Raw genomic sequence first — 15095 nt, 5'->3', positions numbered from 1 at the left:
GCCCCTGTCCGGAGGCCGCTGAGAGCGGAGCGGCGCTGCCGGTTCGTACCGCCCCGTCACCCCGCCGGTGCCGCCATGAGCCTCCGGGCCTCGGTCAGCGAGTGTCTGCGGGACTGGGAGGAGCTGCAGGGCGGCTTCCAGCACGTGCAGGTGCAGGTGCCGGGGGGGCGGGGCCTGCCGGGGGCGGGCCCCGGGGGGGGGGGGGGGGGGCCCGCGGGGGGGGGGGGGGCGAGGAGACCGGAGTGTGGCCTCTCCCTGGCATGGGGCAGCAGGTGCACGTGGGAAGCAGCCACTGGGCCCCAGCCGCGAACCCAGCAGCCTCTCCGAGCTCTGGGGGCTTCACAAAGCTTCTTCAAACCGACCCCCTGGGTCAGACACCGATAACTGATCCCTGACTCGCACGTGGGACACAAGATGTGACTTGCCTGCCTAGAACCCAGCGATTGTGGCAGTGACGTTGGCATAGCACGCCTGGCTGCCACCCACAGGCTCTCAACCGTGCCCTACATGTCCCTGCGGAAAGCTGGCCCTTGCCCTGTGCCCAGAAGGGCGGTACACCCAAGCTCTGGTGGACAGAGGGGGACATACATCTTGGAGTTGAGGACCCGCCACTAAAAATACCCTGTTGGCGGCACCCCCATCCTGTTTGAGTCCCTGGGGACTCCAGCGCTTCCACTGATCACAGCTGTTGTGCTGTGTGGGGGCAGAGGCAGGAAGGCAACCAGATCACCAACAATTAACGGTTTCATAGGCTAGTTCCCGGCCCCGTACAGTCCCCCAACAGGCAGTCAGTACAGGCCATGAGTGCTGGTGTGATGTGGCACTGCCTTTGGAGAGGCATTCATCCAGTCCCGTATTGTTCAGGGTGGATGTGATACACGAGTAGCTGCTGGTTTTGGAATAGCTCTAGTCTCCATTATTTTGTATGTTGCCGAAGGTTCTTGCCTCAACAGAGCTAAATATCTGCAAAAGAACTTTCTTAAAACAACAATCTGTAATCGCTGGCTCTGGAGGAAAACAGATAGTCAAGACATGTAAGCGTGGCCATTTTGGGCCTCTATTCTCGTTTATTTTTATATCGAATATTAATCATTCTACCTCAGTAGTCACCCATTGGGATCAGGGCTCTGCTGTGCTGGGGACTATATAAATGCATAGTGAGAAATGGTCCTGCTGTGGCCAGCCAAGCTTCTAGTCTGGAGGGAATTTTTATCTTGACTTTATTAATGCCATGGCAGGGGATGGGGGGAATGGTGGCCTTTAATGGAAGTATAATGCTGCTGCTCCAGTGATGTCCTTACTCTGCCTCCATTGGCTGCTGAGTGAATTATGACTCAGTGACTCTTCTAATCTATTGTCAAAACACCCACTGGAGGTGTGATCTCAGGCAAGGGGAGAAGAAAAAATTAATAGAGCTGAAATAGCAGAGAGCCGTTCAGCCCCCATGTTGTATCCCTGTCTGTGGGAAACAGGAGGATTGAATTGCTGCTGAGCTTATCATTCAGTAACGGTGTCTACCATGTTGGGCCGTCGGTTTTCCTCCCGTACACTTTGTCAGTCAGTGATCAGTGGAGTGCTGGTGACCTTCCCCATCCCTGTTCACACTTCTTTTGCTATGTCTGTCCTGCTTTGTCGCATACTGGTTAGCGGGTGTCCTTGACAACCGGGACTAAACAGTCTCATTGGCTGGGGAAGCCCTCGTGTCTTTTTGGGCTGAGCTGTTTGGGATTTACATCTCGTGTGGATGCAGCTGGAAAAGAAACAGCATCATTTTAAGGTCTCTTTCAGAAGGCTGTTGTCTGCATCTGTTATACTGGTAGGCTCCTGCCTCGTGACTGTTCTCCTTTCGGTAAATGATTGAATGCTTTAACGTGTTCACTATGGAGTGAATACACTACAGTGTGTTTGCCCCACTGCCTGGTGTGACTTATACTACACATACTGTCATGTATGTTGTTCTCCAAAGCATTTTGTGATCTACATTGTATGAATACATGTCACCTTAACTCCCCTCCTCTCCACTTGGTTCTTGTCCATGGTACTTGGGTGGTTCCTGTGTCACTTAGATTGGAGACCTACCAGTGACATGCTTCCTGGGAGAAGATTCCTCTGTCCGTGTCCTTTTGATGGAGACCATGAGTATAGCGTATACTCAGGACAGCCTTTCTTCCCCGGCTCCTCTCAGGTGCTGATGGCTTTTTGCCTCTTGGGACAGCCTGTGAAATTCCTAATCTGTCACTCTAGTGGCCTTGACAGAACAAGATTTATTAAGACTAGAAAGAGATCAGATTCAAGGAGGGCTTCTCAAAGTCATCTCAGTGATGGAGCAACACGTGCTGCTTTTAGAAATCCCACCCTAGAACAATAAAGCTGGTTTGCATGGCATATGTAGTGCTGTGCTCTACAAGAGGGATGTGGTATAAGAAGACTAGACGAGGACTTGGGAGACCTGGGTGGAGTTCTGGCTCCGCTGCAGGCTGCCTGTGTGTCCTGGGGTAAGTCAGTGTGTCCTGTGCGAAGTGGGATACAATTTCCTTGCCTCACAGCTAGTAGCAGATCTGTTCTACCAAATACACCTCTACCCCGATATAACACGAATTCGGATATAACGCGGTAAAGCAGTGCTCGGGGGGGGGCAGGCTCCGGCGGATCAAAGCAAGTTCGATATAACGCGGTCAGATTTTTTGGCTCCCGAGGACAGCGTTATATCGGGGTAGAGGTGTAGTAGATGAAATGGCATATTTACGACACCTTTCAGTACAAGGTTCTATCTATTTTAGGTCCCTATATGGCCCCTGTCACTCTAGTATCTGAGCACCTCATAATCTTTAATCTTCAGCACCGCTGTGAGGTAGGGAAGTACCACTTCACAGATGGGGAAACTGAGGCACAGCGAGACTAAGTGACTTGCCCAAGGCCACACACAAGTCTGTGGCATAGCGGGGAACTGGACCTGAGCTTCCCAAGTCCTAGCTAGTGCCCTAATCCCTAGGACCATCCTGCCCCTTTAATAGTTGAAATTAGTGACAGTAAAAATTCGCTTCTGCTGCGACTACACGGAGGAGTTAGACGTTGTGCCTCCTGCTAGGAATCCCCAGTGCAAAGTGCAATGAACCTTACCACCGATTGCCCAATGTTCCCGGTCCCTGGCGGGGCGCACAGGGCTAAAGTCAGAGCTGTCATCAGTGGAGCTGTACTTTATTACCCCAGGACTCAACTTGTCCCGGAGCTGCGACCACAGATGACTAACCACTGTCAGGGCCGTGATTACAGACTGGGCATCCGTTGCTGCGGACTAGGGAAGAGGTTACACTCTAGGACAGTGGTTTTCAAACTGTGGGTCACGACCCATACTGGGTCGCAGAATGTCAGGCACTGGGGTCACGGCGGCTCTGGTCAGCACCACTGACCGGGCCATTAAAAGTCTCGTCGGCGGTGCTGCCCAGCGAAGGCAGGTTAGTCCCTACCTGTTCTGACACTGCGCTGTGCCCTGGAAGCAGCCAGCAGCAGGTCTGGCTCCTAGGCGGGTGGGCCATGGGGCTCCGCACACTGCCCCTGCCCCAAGCACTGGCTCCGCACTCTCATTAGCCAGGAACCGGCCAATGGGAACTGGGGGGGGCGGCGGTGCCTGCGGGTGAGAGCCGCACGGAGCTGCTTGCGCGCCTCCGCCTAGGAGCCGGACCTGCTGCTGGCCGCTTCCGGGACGCAGTGCGGTCAACAGTGCTAGGACAGGTAGGAAGCCTGCCTTAGCACCCCTGCTGCGCCGCTGACCAGAAGCCGCCCAAGGTAAGCCCGCGTCCCAATCACCTGCCCCAGTCCTGAGTCCCCCCCCAAACCCAGAGCCCCTTCCTGCACCCCATATCCCTGTTCCCCGGCCCCACTCCAGAGCCTGCACCCCCAGCCCAGAGCCCTGACCTCTTCCCGCACCCCTGCCCCAGCTCTGAGCCCCCGCAAACCCAGAGCCCCCCTCCTGCACCCCAAACCTCACCCCAATCCTCTGCCCCAGCCCTGATCCCCTCCCACACCCCAAACGCCTCATCCCCAGCTCCGTTGGGTCGCAGGCATCAACAATTTTCTTTAACTGGGTCGCCAGAAAAAAAGTTTGAAAACCACTGCTCTAGGAAGACGCTCGGCCTGGGGGAGGGGGCGTGAATGGGAATTGCAGCATGGGGCCACACTAGGCGTCAGTGAAGGTCTTTTGCGTAGTACCCTCTCGTGCAGCGGGAAGTCAGGAAAGCTGCGTGTGTCCTGGCTCAGAAACAGCCGCCTCTGGTACTGTCAGTGTTTCCTAGACGTCCGGCTGCTGATGCATCTGCTTTGAATGACTGCAGTTCTTGCCAAGTACTGTGTTCACTTGTACTGGCTCCTGCCAAGGCTTTTACGGCTTCTCCTAACTTCTGAGTGTCGTGCCCCGTGATTTATAGGTGGCCAAGTCCCACTAACACATCCCCAGCAGAGTACATGGGAGTTCTCCAGGAGTTAGTCATAGAGCGGGGGGTTTTCCTGCCCCATTGGTTGTTCATACTCCCATTCGGAGACTCACTGCCGGAGGAAGCGGCTCAGAGAAGTGGGATCTGCAGAAATCAGGGTGGTTATATTGCTTGGCATGGGTTACATCCAGGAATGAAGTGTTGCAAACTTTCCTGTGTGGTTACAGCAATTTACCTCTGCCCTATCCCCCAGCGTACCAAGACAAGGGACTCTCCAGCACAAACTGCATCGTGGTCTCTTGATTGGGGCAAATAGGGGCACCTGAGTGAGACCAGCCAACTCGTTTCACTGGTGTCTCAAGACGTGCTGGACTCCAAGCCCTCTGCTTGGTTGAGGCCCTTCTGATTTACCAAGAGCACGTGTGTGCCTCTCCCCGTTCTGGCCTGCTACCAGACTCAGAACCACGCTTCCCATCCAGTGATTCACACCTCCTCCCACGGCCTGTCAGCAAGAAACCCTCCCGCTCTTTCTCCTGTGCAAAGTTGCTGCTGCCCTGGCGAGCACTGAAATTTCTATCCCTGCTCCTGGGGCTTGTCCACACAGTGCCGCAGGGGTGTTATTGGTAGAGCGCTCAAACTGCCCTGTATAGGCTCCGCTGGTGTGAACTAAATGGTACCTGGTTTGCATTAGGACTGTTTTAGAACTCTACAAATCCCCCACCTGTAGTCTGCTGTAGACAAGCCCTTAGTCTATCCTGGAGCCAGATTCCTCCCAGTCGCTGCAGGGAAAGGGATGGGGTGTGTGGCAAGCTACCATCTGTGTCTCAGAACTTTCTCGACCCCTGCTTTATTTAACCCCCTGAATATCTCCTGTCCTGGAGAAGGCTCAGTGAAGCAGGGTTCAGTTAAGACACACAGATCACTTGGTGAAAAACTCCTTAAACTCTCTTTACTGTCTCGGATCCCACATTAAATCAACTGCATCTACTCTTCTCTCCTGGTGCTGACCCACAATTAGGTGTGGGGAGCGGGAATGGGGGGAGCGTGGTGCAGGGACCTTGAGGAAAAACTTCATCTTGGCCCAGAAGGGTTAAGTGAAATGTACCAGAGTTGCTGTGTGAAGAAGGGTTGAGGAGGCGGAGAAGTGGTGCAATCTGCTCTCTTCCCTCACCCTCGGAATAGAAGGGACAGTCTTGTTCTTGGGAAAGCGACCTGCTCCTGAGAGACCTATCCTCGTTTTGCTCTTGATCTGGCCAATTTGTGAAAAGTGGGCAAAGGTCTAATCTAACATCTTAACAGATTCAGTTCCTTCCTCTTCCCTGCTACAAGCAGTGGGATAAAGAACATGCCGTTTAAGGAGCAACTTGCGAGATAACAGTGCACTCAAAGCTGGTCTGCTTGCACCACAACATGCAGATTAAAAGGCAGCAAATTTAAATTGGGTGGAGAGTTGTTTTTAGCAGTGTAGAACTAACCTGAGGGACTCCCTGCTGCAGGGGACAGAGAAAAGTAATTCAAAAGGTAGTGGTAGAACACTGGGCTAGGGCTGAGACTTTGGTTCTGCCACTGACCTGCTGGTTGACCTTGGCCAAGTCATTGCGCCTCTGTGCCTCGGTTTCCCCAACGGTAAATGAGGATAATGATACTGACCTACTTCCTAAAGCATTTTGAGAGCTACTGATAAAAGCTGTAGAAGAGCTTGGGATTCTAGATCTGCAACTGACGGTCCGTTACAAGACTAACTGTGAGCTCGGCTTTAATTCTCTAGTCGAAGGTGCTATTCTGAATTGTTCATCAATGTCAAACGTGTAGCATCTCTCAGCAGCCTTTCAGGAGAAGGGTAAGCATTGACGTGGCAAGGGCTACCACTGATTTTCCAAACCTAAAATGAGAATGGCACCTACACAAGGCAGGGCAGCATTTCGAGGCAGTGCCACGCTGCAGGGCATAACCCACGATCACCAGCTGGGGGAAGGTAGGGGCTCCTTCCTCCCCCCAGGCTATGTCGGTCAGCACAGTACTGGACCAGATGGTGTTACAGGGACACCTTCCCCTGAACCACTGGCCACTGTTGGAAGCTGGATGCTGGGCTCTTCACGAACACCTGGTCTATAGGGCGGCTTTTAGTTCAGCAGCTTCCCTTCGGTCACAGTCGGGTCCCAGCTGCGCGAACGTCCTCTTGGTCCGGATGGGAGGCTGCTGGGAAATGCTGAGTCAGCTCGTCCCTTGTGGCTTCCGGGGTCTGGAAGCTCAGCTGGCTGGCCAAGCTTCAGCCGCTGTCTGAAATGGAGGCGCGGGGCAGGGTGCGGGAGGGAGATGCCTAGGTCACCCAGCAGGTCAGTGGCATGCTGGGAAGGGAAGCCAGGATCTGAGGTCTAGTCTCGCCTTCAGCTAAAGGTGGCACCTTGCCAGCCCATTTGTTCCTCCTTTGGCATGGCGAGGCAAGGAGGAGCAATGGAACACAATGGGCAAGCTTATTCCAGCCGCACAGTGCCCCCTATGGGTGTGTGTGAGAACCAGTCTCGAATGGAAGCTGAATCCCAGTTTGGGACTGCATGGTGTGCCGGGGGTGAGACGCTTGGCTCTGGGCTCACTTCCCACTGCTTATAGAGGCTGCGTCAGGCCAGGAAACCAAACCCCACTTCGCCGGTCTCTAAGCATTTACCCAGTGAGTTTCCCAGGCCCCTTCTGAGTGGGAGTACCAACCCCATCTGGAGGGGCAAATACGCTTCCCAAGCGGATGCCACGAGTCAGCGGTGAAACTGGGGATAGTTCTCAAAGGTCCTGCCTCTTGTTCCTCTGGTCAAATCCCCAGCCCAGCCTCCCGGAGAATTAAACGGGCTCCCAGCTGAGGCACCTGGGCTCACCGCTGGTCTGTCCTTTCCATTGCCAGGAGGCCCATAAGCAGTACAAGCAGAAGCTCGAAGAACTAACCAAGCTTCAGGATGGGATCTCCAGTTCCATTGCACGGCAGAAGAAGCAGCTGAAGGAGCTGTCTCTCGCCTTCAAAAAGTAAGGAGCTCCTTGCGGAGCCCTGGTTGGAGGGCACGCGGGAGCCTAGTGAGCCGCGTTCCTACGCCGTGGGGTGCTGATGCGGGGAGGAATGGTTTGGGGTAGGTGAACCATGGGGGCTGGGTAGGATGAAGGAGCTATCGCTTCTTTCATACCCTCCTTTCCTTTCTCCAGTAGTTTCTTCATCCCCTGCCCACATTAGACATCAGCTCCCCACGCTGCCTTCCTAGGCTTAGAAAATTGGTGGCTGCTCATTCATGTTGGTTTCCACCCTGCTGCCTCTTAGCCTAGGTCCCATTCTGAAACTCCGGGATTAGCTCCCAGGTTTCATCCCCCTGTTAGTTCCGAATTAATCTCTCGGTTCCTGCTGTCCTGCGATGGGACGACGTCACGCAGCAGCAGCTGCTGGTCCTTCTTGTCAGACCGAGTCACGTTCCTTTCCCCAGCTGCAAGTCCTCGATAACCGCCGAACAGGAAGAGTCCATCCGGGAGATCCAGAGCCTCATCAAAGAGAGGCAGAGCATCTTCTTTGAAATGGAGGCGTATTTGCCAAAGAAGAATGGGTAAGAAGCCATCCCATGGTCTTGAGGTCTTAGCCAGCAGTAAAAGGACTGAAGCTATTGACTTTTATGCAGCTGTTACCAGAGATTGCTTGGGTTACCAGCCAAAAACTGCCCAGACTCTCTCAGGATGTCAGTGAAAGACCTGATACACAGCTGGTGCTAGTTAATTTCTCATCGCTCCTTTTCAATCTCCACCCTCCCGATTCAAATTCCAAGCCCCCAATTTCCACTGGGCTTGGGAAAACCTCGGCGTGACCAGCCAGAGACAGATTAGGCTAGGGGCCTTGGCACAGAGGGTTGCCAATTCAGAGCAGAGTATAACCCCTGGGCCTGGCTGCTTGGAGCAGCAGTGTCTTTGGACACTGCTGGCACGAAGCTCGCTCTCCAGCGTGCGCTGGTGTTGCCCCGTGGCCAGCAGCCTGACCTCCCGCTGGCTGGGCAAGAGGCCCATTAGTGCGGTGTTTGAACAGATGTTTATTCTAGGGTAACAGTCTTTGGTGCAGAGTTCGCGTCTCTGGCAAACGGGGACCCTCGTGAGCATTGGTGGGGAGGTCCTAGGGGGCACAGGCTCTGCACTTGGCCATACTTCTCCCGACTGCGGCGGGTGCCCGAGGCAGCCTTGGGCAGAGGCCGCCTTCCGCTGTGCTAGTGACAGAGCTGCGTCTGCGTCATTGACAAGTGGAAAATGGATGGGCGCCTGTCCCAGCCGGTGTTCCCGCAAAGGGACCGACCGATGAATGAATAAGCCTACGTACGTCTGCACCGTAGAGCGTGACCGTAGTAAAGCTTGGCGTTGAAGCCCATACAATGCGTGTGTGATAGCTACGCCTTAGCCACGCAGCAGGAGCCCTTTCAATCTCAAGTAGTGCCACCGGCACAGCGGTGCTGTATGCCTCCTGCGTATGTTCTCACTTCTCCTTCCATTCTCATCTAGGTTGTACCTGAGTCTGGTGCTTGGGAACGTGAATGTGACTCTACTCAGCAAGCAGGCTAAGTAATGCCCCTCTGCTGTCCATCTGTTTGCGGCCGCTTAAAGGCAGTAGAATTCCCTTTACTCTTGGAGAGGCGGGTCGTCTTCTGCCGGCACGTGAGCGTGTCTGGCACTGACCCTTGCCAAGCTCTTCCCAATCCCAGCATCCGCCGAGACCCTCTTCCACCGGCAGGACTGATCGTCACGTTGACCCGTCCCAGGGCTGGGTTTAGGACACTCCCTCCCCTAGAGTTAACCTCTGACACCTGATCTTCTCTTGCATGTTCTTGCAACTGTCCTGCCTCTGGCAGGGGTCTTTAGGTCAAGCCTGGATGGGAGACCTACCAGGAAAACACAGGCTTGTTAGTGGTTCAGTAGGTGGCGTTCTTCCCTCCCAGTTAGGGTTGGTGGATTGGGGCTGGTCTAAGGGCAGGCGGAGCCTCTGGCAGCACAGTGCCCCCTAATGCCATGTTGGGACATGATCCAAGACTTGCTCAACCAACAGCCCCAGCACCCTTCCCTACAGCATCTTGGGTCTCCTGTCCGAGACCCAGTAGCTCATGGTCCAAGCTGGTACGGCCGCAGGGTCTCTCAGGTTTACCCGGTTGCTCTTTGTAGCCATGGGAGATGGCCCTTGTCCACTGATCGTTGCCTGAAGACTTTGGGTTTATTCTCTGCACACCATGACCCTTCGCTGTGCTTCCCTGCAGGTTTGCTTATAAAGATGAGTACGAGAAGTTCAAGCTCTACCTCACCATCATCCTGCTCATCATCTCCTTCTCCTGCAGGTTCCTTCTCAACTCCAGGTGAGTCTGTGGCAGCAGCAAGATGCTCACCAAGCCATGTGGGCAGCCTTATAAGAGAGACCATCTCCTGGGCTGAAACCAGGGTCTGCTAACAGACTGCTTAGCTGAGATGCATGGGATCTGCGTGGAAGGTGTCGGGTTGAGTAGCTTCTGACTTAGGCTACCATCCCCGAATGATGGGAACCAAACTGCAGACTGGTGTCTCTATAGGATATAGGATCCTTCAAGGACTGTGGGGCTACAATAGGATTGCTGGAGGTAACAAGATCTTGAACTGAAACGTTCCCCTGGTGGGCTGGAGATGGGACCCTGGATAATGGACTGGGCCAGTCACGTCTCACCAGCTTGGATCCGGTTTGCAGGTGTGCAGCGTCACTGCTGCTAGCCCACTGGGTTCTGATGTGGTTGAGGCTGGCCGGCCATGGGGAATGGTACCCACCTGGGTGAGCAGTCCAGGTGCTGAACAAGGCTCCTCCACAAGTTGCCACCCCGCAGTCGGGTGGGATTTTCCTGGTGCCTGTCCTGCAGTAAATTTCTATCTCATCGAAGGCGTGAGGAATGTAGCATCCAAGGGGCAGCATGGCTGGACTGGGCCAAAGGCCTATGGTCTGTAACTGGCTCGGGGATCAGGACTCTCCAAATAGCCGATGACCCTTTTGTGCACACACCCTGGCCGCTCGGTGTCACTATAATAAGAAATATATGGAGATATGCCTATCTCATAGAACTGGAAGGGACCCTGAAAGGTCATCAAGTCCAGCCCCCTGCCTTCACTAGCAGGACCAAGTACTGATTTAACCCCAGATCCCTCTAAGTGGCCCCCTCAAGGATTGAACTCACAACCCTGGGTTTAGCAGGCCAGTGCTCAAACCACTGAGCTATCCCTCCCCCCCGTACCTGTCTCAGCATCTGGGTTTCTATATGAGAGGCTTCCAGCCCTCTCCATGTGGCTGGAGCAGCTCCCCACTGAGACCAGAGCTGGTGGCCTCTGCTGAAATAAGACTTGGAAATGCCCATTTGGGGGTGCGGTCAGACCCCTGGCTTGTCAAAAGTGTGCTCCGGTCTTTATTCCAAAGTCACGCCCTTGCTTTCACGTCCTTCCCAAGGAGCTTGACCCTATGTGAGAAGGTTAGGTTGCTTCACGGTTTAGGTTGTTTCAGTGCCACACTCTTACATTCGCCTGTCCTGCGCCTCCCCACGCCGCGCCCCTAGAGGCTATCCCAGAGCTTGCCTCCCGGCAGCAGTGGGAATGCACCAGAGAGCTTGCGTTGCATCCCTCCCTCCCCCAGCGCCGGCGTGGCTGTTCCCAGCAGTTCCGTGGTAGCAGGAAGCTGCTTCGTGGGCCAGACCCTCAACCCAACGCAGTTGCTCTGCATAGGGACTGAAGGGGAAGCAGCGCTGCGGCTGAACGCTCCTGAGGTCTGCCCGGTTCCTGGTGGAGCCGCAGAGGTTCCGCTCTGCTCCCCCTCTTCACCGTCCGCTTTGTGTGTGACAGGGTGACGGACGCCGTCTTTAACTTCCTGCTGGTCTGGTACTACTGCACCCTCACCATCCGCGAGTGCATCCTCATCACCAACGGGTCCAGGTGAGCAGGGCCCCACCCTCCCAGTGCCACAGCCTCACCCAGGCTGAGCAGACCGATCCTGACCTGCTGCATTAGCCTCTGCTCCCAGAGCTGCCCCGAGCTCCGGGGGAGCGGGCGAAAGAGTCTCCCACTCGGGGTCACCTCTGCTAACTGGGGGAACAGCTTGCTCAGTATTGTGAAGCGCTCCCGGGGGAGGGGCCATGGGAGGAGAACCAACAGCTTCAGGGGGAGCAGGTCTAGCAGCCTGGCTCGCTGATTACAGCAGTCCCTGCTTCGTGCCACGGTGCCAGCGCCATCCTGGTGCCGGCTGAGCATCTGCCCTGGCCCAGTTTTCTTCCCGCTCCTTGTGAGCAGGGGGGAGCTGCTGACCTGTCTTCCCTGGCTGGAGGGCCAGCCTGGCCTTCACCTCCCTTGCAAGCCTAGTCCCCCCCGTGTGGATGTCTAATTCTGGCTCCCTCTTCTCTGCTCCCCCAGAATCAAAGGCTGGTGGGTTTTCCATCACTACGTCTCTACCTTCCTCTCGGGCGTCATGCTGACTTGGTGAGTCTCCATCGCTGCCCGTCGCTGGGGATCCCGCATCATCCTGCTTTCCTGCCCTCTCCTCCCTGCCTCGCAGTTGGGTTGAGAGGATGTTAGAGGACAGACTTCACCTGGGTGGGCTCGTGCCAGCCTCCCCCTAAATTGGGTCCCTGCTGCCCTGGGGGCCTCAAAGGGAGTAGCCAGGGGATCTCTGACATCACCCGGGGCTGTGGGACGCTCGCAAATAAAACCCAGAGAGCAGGCTGATGCCAGCGGTGACACCCTGAGCGTCTCCCACCGTCTCTTCTCCCCCGCAGGCCGGACGGGCTCATGTACCAGATGTTCCGAAACCAGTTCCTCTCCTTCTCCATGTATCAGAGTGAGTGTCCCTGCGTGGGCGGGGAGCCAGCCTGGGTGCTGGGCTTTGGAAACCCAGACGGAGCCTCTGAATCAGCAGACTGGCGGCTGCGTCCCTCTCCTGTTAGCCTGTTTCAGCCGTGCCCTCTGGGTCCACAGCGCTTACAGGGGGGTTGGCAAGATCCCCAGGAGCCATGAGACGGTTTCTCCTCCCTAGCGCTCTGCAAAGCTGCAGGCTCGGGAAGCGGTGACAGAGCGCCGGCCTGGCCTGCGTAGGGCACTGCGCCCGGAGCAAGGAGGCGGCTGGGAGGGCCTGGTGAGCGGGGAAGCGCCGCAGGCCAGTGGATTGCACGCTGGCAGTTGTGCAGGAATCTCCCCTCCCTGAAGCTCTCCTCTTCTTGCAGGCTTTGTGCAGTTCCTCCAGTATTACTATCAGAGCGGGTGCCTGTACCGGCTGAGGGCGCTGGGGGAGAGGCACAACATGGATCTCACCGTGGGTAAGTTGCCTCCTGTGTCCAGCTGCAATCTACCACTCAGCTGGCTGGTGTAGCAGCAGAGACGACCAGGCCCCGACCCTGACTTCATGCCCGTGGGGCAGCTTGGCCCATCCCCAAACTCAGTGCAGACAGTCAGCCATCCGGGGGCCGGAGCAGCCCCGCTGCTCTCCCCCTGAAGCTCAGTTCGCTCGGGGCCGGTTGCACAGTCGGTGTTCCCCTTGCTGGCGTTATGGCACGGCATGGGCTGGGTCATCCCACAAATGCCTACCTCACTTGGGGCCGCTGGGCATGTTTCTCTAGGGTACCTGGCTCAGTCGCTCTCCGGCTGGACTACACCTCCTACCGCGCACTGCTTCTCCCCTCTGAGCACCAGGAGGACACGCGTCAGAGGGGTTCCTGGCAGTTGTGCATCAGGGGAGATGTAGTCCGGCCAGAGGTCCCAGCCCCTAGAGGAGAAAGGGAGTGCAGAGCATCTGAACTACAACTCCCATGAGGCACTGGCACCAATTGGAGTGGGAAGTTTTTGGTTCCTTATAAAATTTTTTGCAATCACGTTTTCTGCGTCCCTTGTGTGTCCAAGGCTGGGTGACCGAATCCAGCCCCGTACTCACAGCGGTACGGCACAGCGCCTCCCTGTTGCACTGAGTTCTAAGGCCCCCTTCGTATGTCCCGTCTCTGCAGAGGGCTTCCAGTCGTGGATGTGGAGGGGCCTCACTTTCTTGCTGCCATTCCTCTTCTTTGGCCAGGTGAGTCCGCACCGGGCGTCTCAGTGCCTCTTGGCACTGGGGCTCGAATGGAGACAGACGAGAGGGAGGGGAGGTACCACCCAGGTGCCAGTGGAGGAGAGAGGCTCGGCTGCGTTCGTGCGAGCAGAGTGCCTGGGGGGTGCAGGAAGCTGGGGGAGCGAGAGGCTGGACGGCCCCTCCTGATAGAGACGTGCATAAAACGAGGCTACTTAAATACTTAAACCAGCATCTCCGCTGAGCAGCACCTGCTCTTGCCTCGTGAGTTGGGCTTTTCAGAGGCGGAGCTGCCCCCAATCCCAGCGCCATTCAGAAGAGCTGCCGGGTGCCTCGGGCTGGGTATTTGGGCAAGGCCCATGGCGCTGGCCTGGGACACGTCCGTGCTGGGTTCGCTGGGGAGCATCTGACATGAGTCTCCATGAAAACTGTCCCTTAACCCCGCGTCTCCTTCAGTTCTGGCAGCTTTACAACGCGGTCACCCTCTTCCAGCTGGCCAGACATCCGCAGTGCAAGGAATGGCAGGTGAGCGAGCGGCTCGGGCAAAGGGAGTCTGGAGCATGGAAATGAGATAATGCCTTAAACTGCTGCCCCCACCTCCCCCTCGCTGCCAGCCCTCATCCTTCCAGCAGCGGCTTGAGTGCTTGGCTGAATGAGACGCCCGAGGGGTGTGTGGGTGTGTGTGTGTATGGCGCCATTCTGCTGTGTAAGGATCGCAGCCTCTGGCAATTTCCTCTCCTCATTCACTGCCTGCTGCCCACATGGCTGGGGCACATGCAGTTTGGGTCTGGTTGCCACTCTGTGGGTGTCAGAACAGGGGTGAAGGGCCCACCTGTGCCCTCACCACAAAGGCAGAGAGCCGTGGGGCTGGGAGCTCAGGTCTAGTCCCGCCCCCTGTGCTCAGGCAGGAATACGGGTCTGAGTCCGGCTGCTGGGAAGCGACACAGCTGGAGCAGCAGCAGCGTGGCTGATGGGCTGCGGCCCCTCTTAGTGGCCTAGGAGATCCCAGCTCAATACAGCCTCTCGGGCTCCTGCTGGTGGGTTAATTCTAGTGTCTCCCGTCAAACTCTCAGGTTCTCATGTGCGGGCTCCCCTTCTTGGTGCTCTTCGTGGGGAACTTCACCACCACCCTGCGGGTCGTCCATCAGAAATTCCAGAACCAGAACCAAGACGCTAAGGCCGAGTGACAAGAGGAGCTGATACTGAGCTCTCCACTGCCTTCCCCCTCCCCCCCCCCCCCCCCCTGTCTCCTAGCCACACTCCAGGCTTTGCCATCCGACTCTCCTCCTCGCCCCTTGAACCTGTGCCCATTCCTCAGGGGCAGGCCCACTGGGACTGTCCAGGGAACCTCGGGGGAATGTATGTGATCCAGTAAACCAAGCTGCTGAAGTCCGAGGCTCCCTCACCATCCCAGCCCCGGGACACGCTGCCTTTGGCTGGAGCCGCTGTGGGCCTGCTGCGATGCAGGAGGATGGAAGCGATCTCCCCAGAGGGTACCGTGGCCAGCCAGGCAGTCGTTATCCCACTCTGCCCCCCAGGGCATTCCCCTCCCTTTGCTCCAGAAGTGGGGTGTCTAGGGCAGCTGCTCAGACGTTAATGTGACCCCTTTCTTGGGG

The 15095-nt window shown here is 56.4% G+C and overlaps 1 protein-coding gene across 1 annotated transcript; it reads left to right on the top strand.

The window, feature by feature from the left end:
* The first annotated feature begins 57 nt into the window (after positions 1-57).
* Positions 58-14680, top strand: TMEM120A (transmembrane protein 120A). Its single transcript, XM_026656563.2, has 12 exons — positions 58-150; positions 7324-7442; positions 7889-8005; positions 8940-8999; positions 9686-9781; positions 11277-11366; positions 11841-11906; positions 12203-12264; positions 12647-12739; positions 13421-13485; positions 13936-14004; positions 14553-14680. The coding sequence occupies exons 1-12, from the start codon at positions 76-78 to the stop codon at positions 14664-14666; spliced, it is 1026 nt and encodes a 341-aa protein (XP_026512348.1). The 5' UTR covers positions 58-75; the 3' UTR covers positions 14667-14680.
* Positions 14681-15095: the final 415 nt, after the last annotated feature.

The sequence above is a fragment of the Terrapene carolina genome, unplaced genomic scaffold (assembly GCF_002925995.2).
Source record: "Terrapene carolina triunguis isolate 2854851 unplaced genomic scaffold, T_m_triunguis-2.0 Scaffold231, whole genome shotgun sequence".
Classification (NCBI taxonomy): Eukaryota; Metazoa; Chordata; order Testudines; family Emydidae; genus Terrapene; species Terrapene triunguis.
The sequence above is the reverse complement of the archived record's forward strand: the minus strand, read 5'-3'. Positions and strand labels throughout refer to the sequence as shown.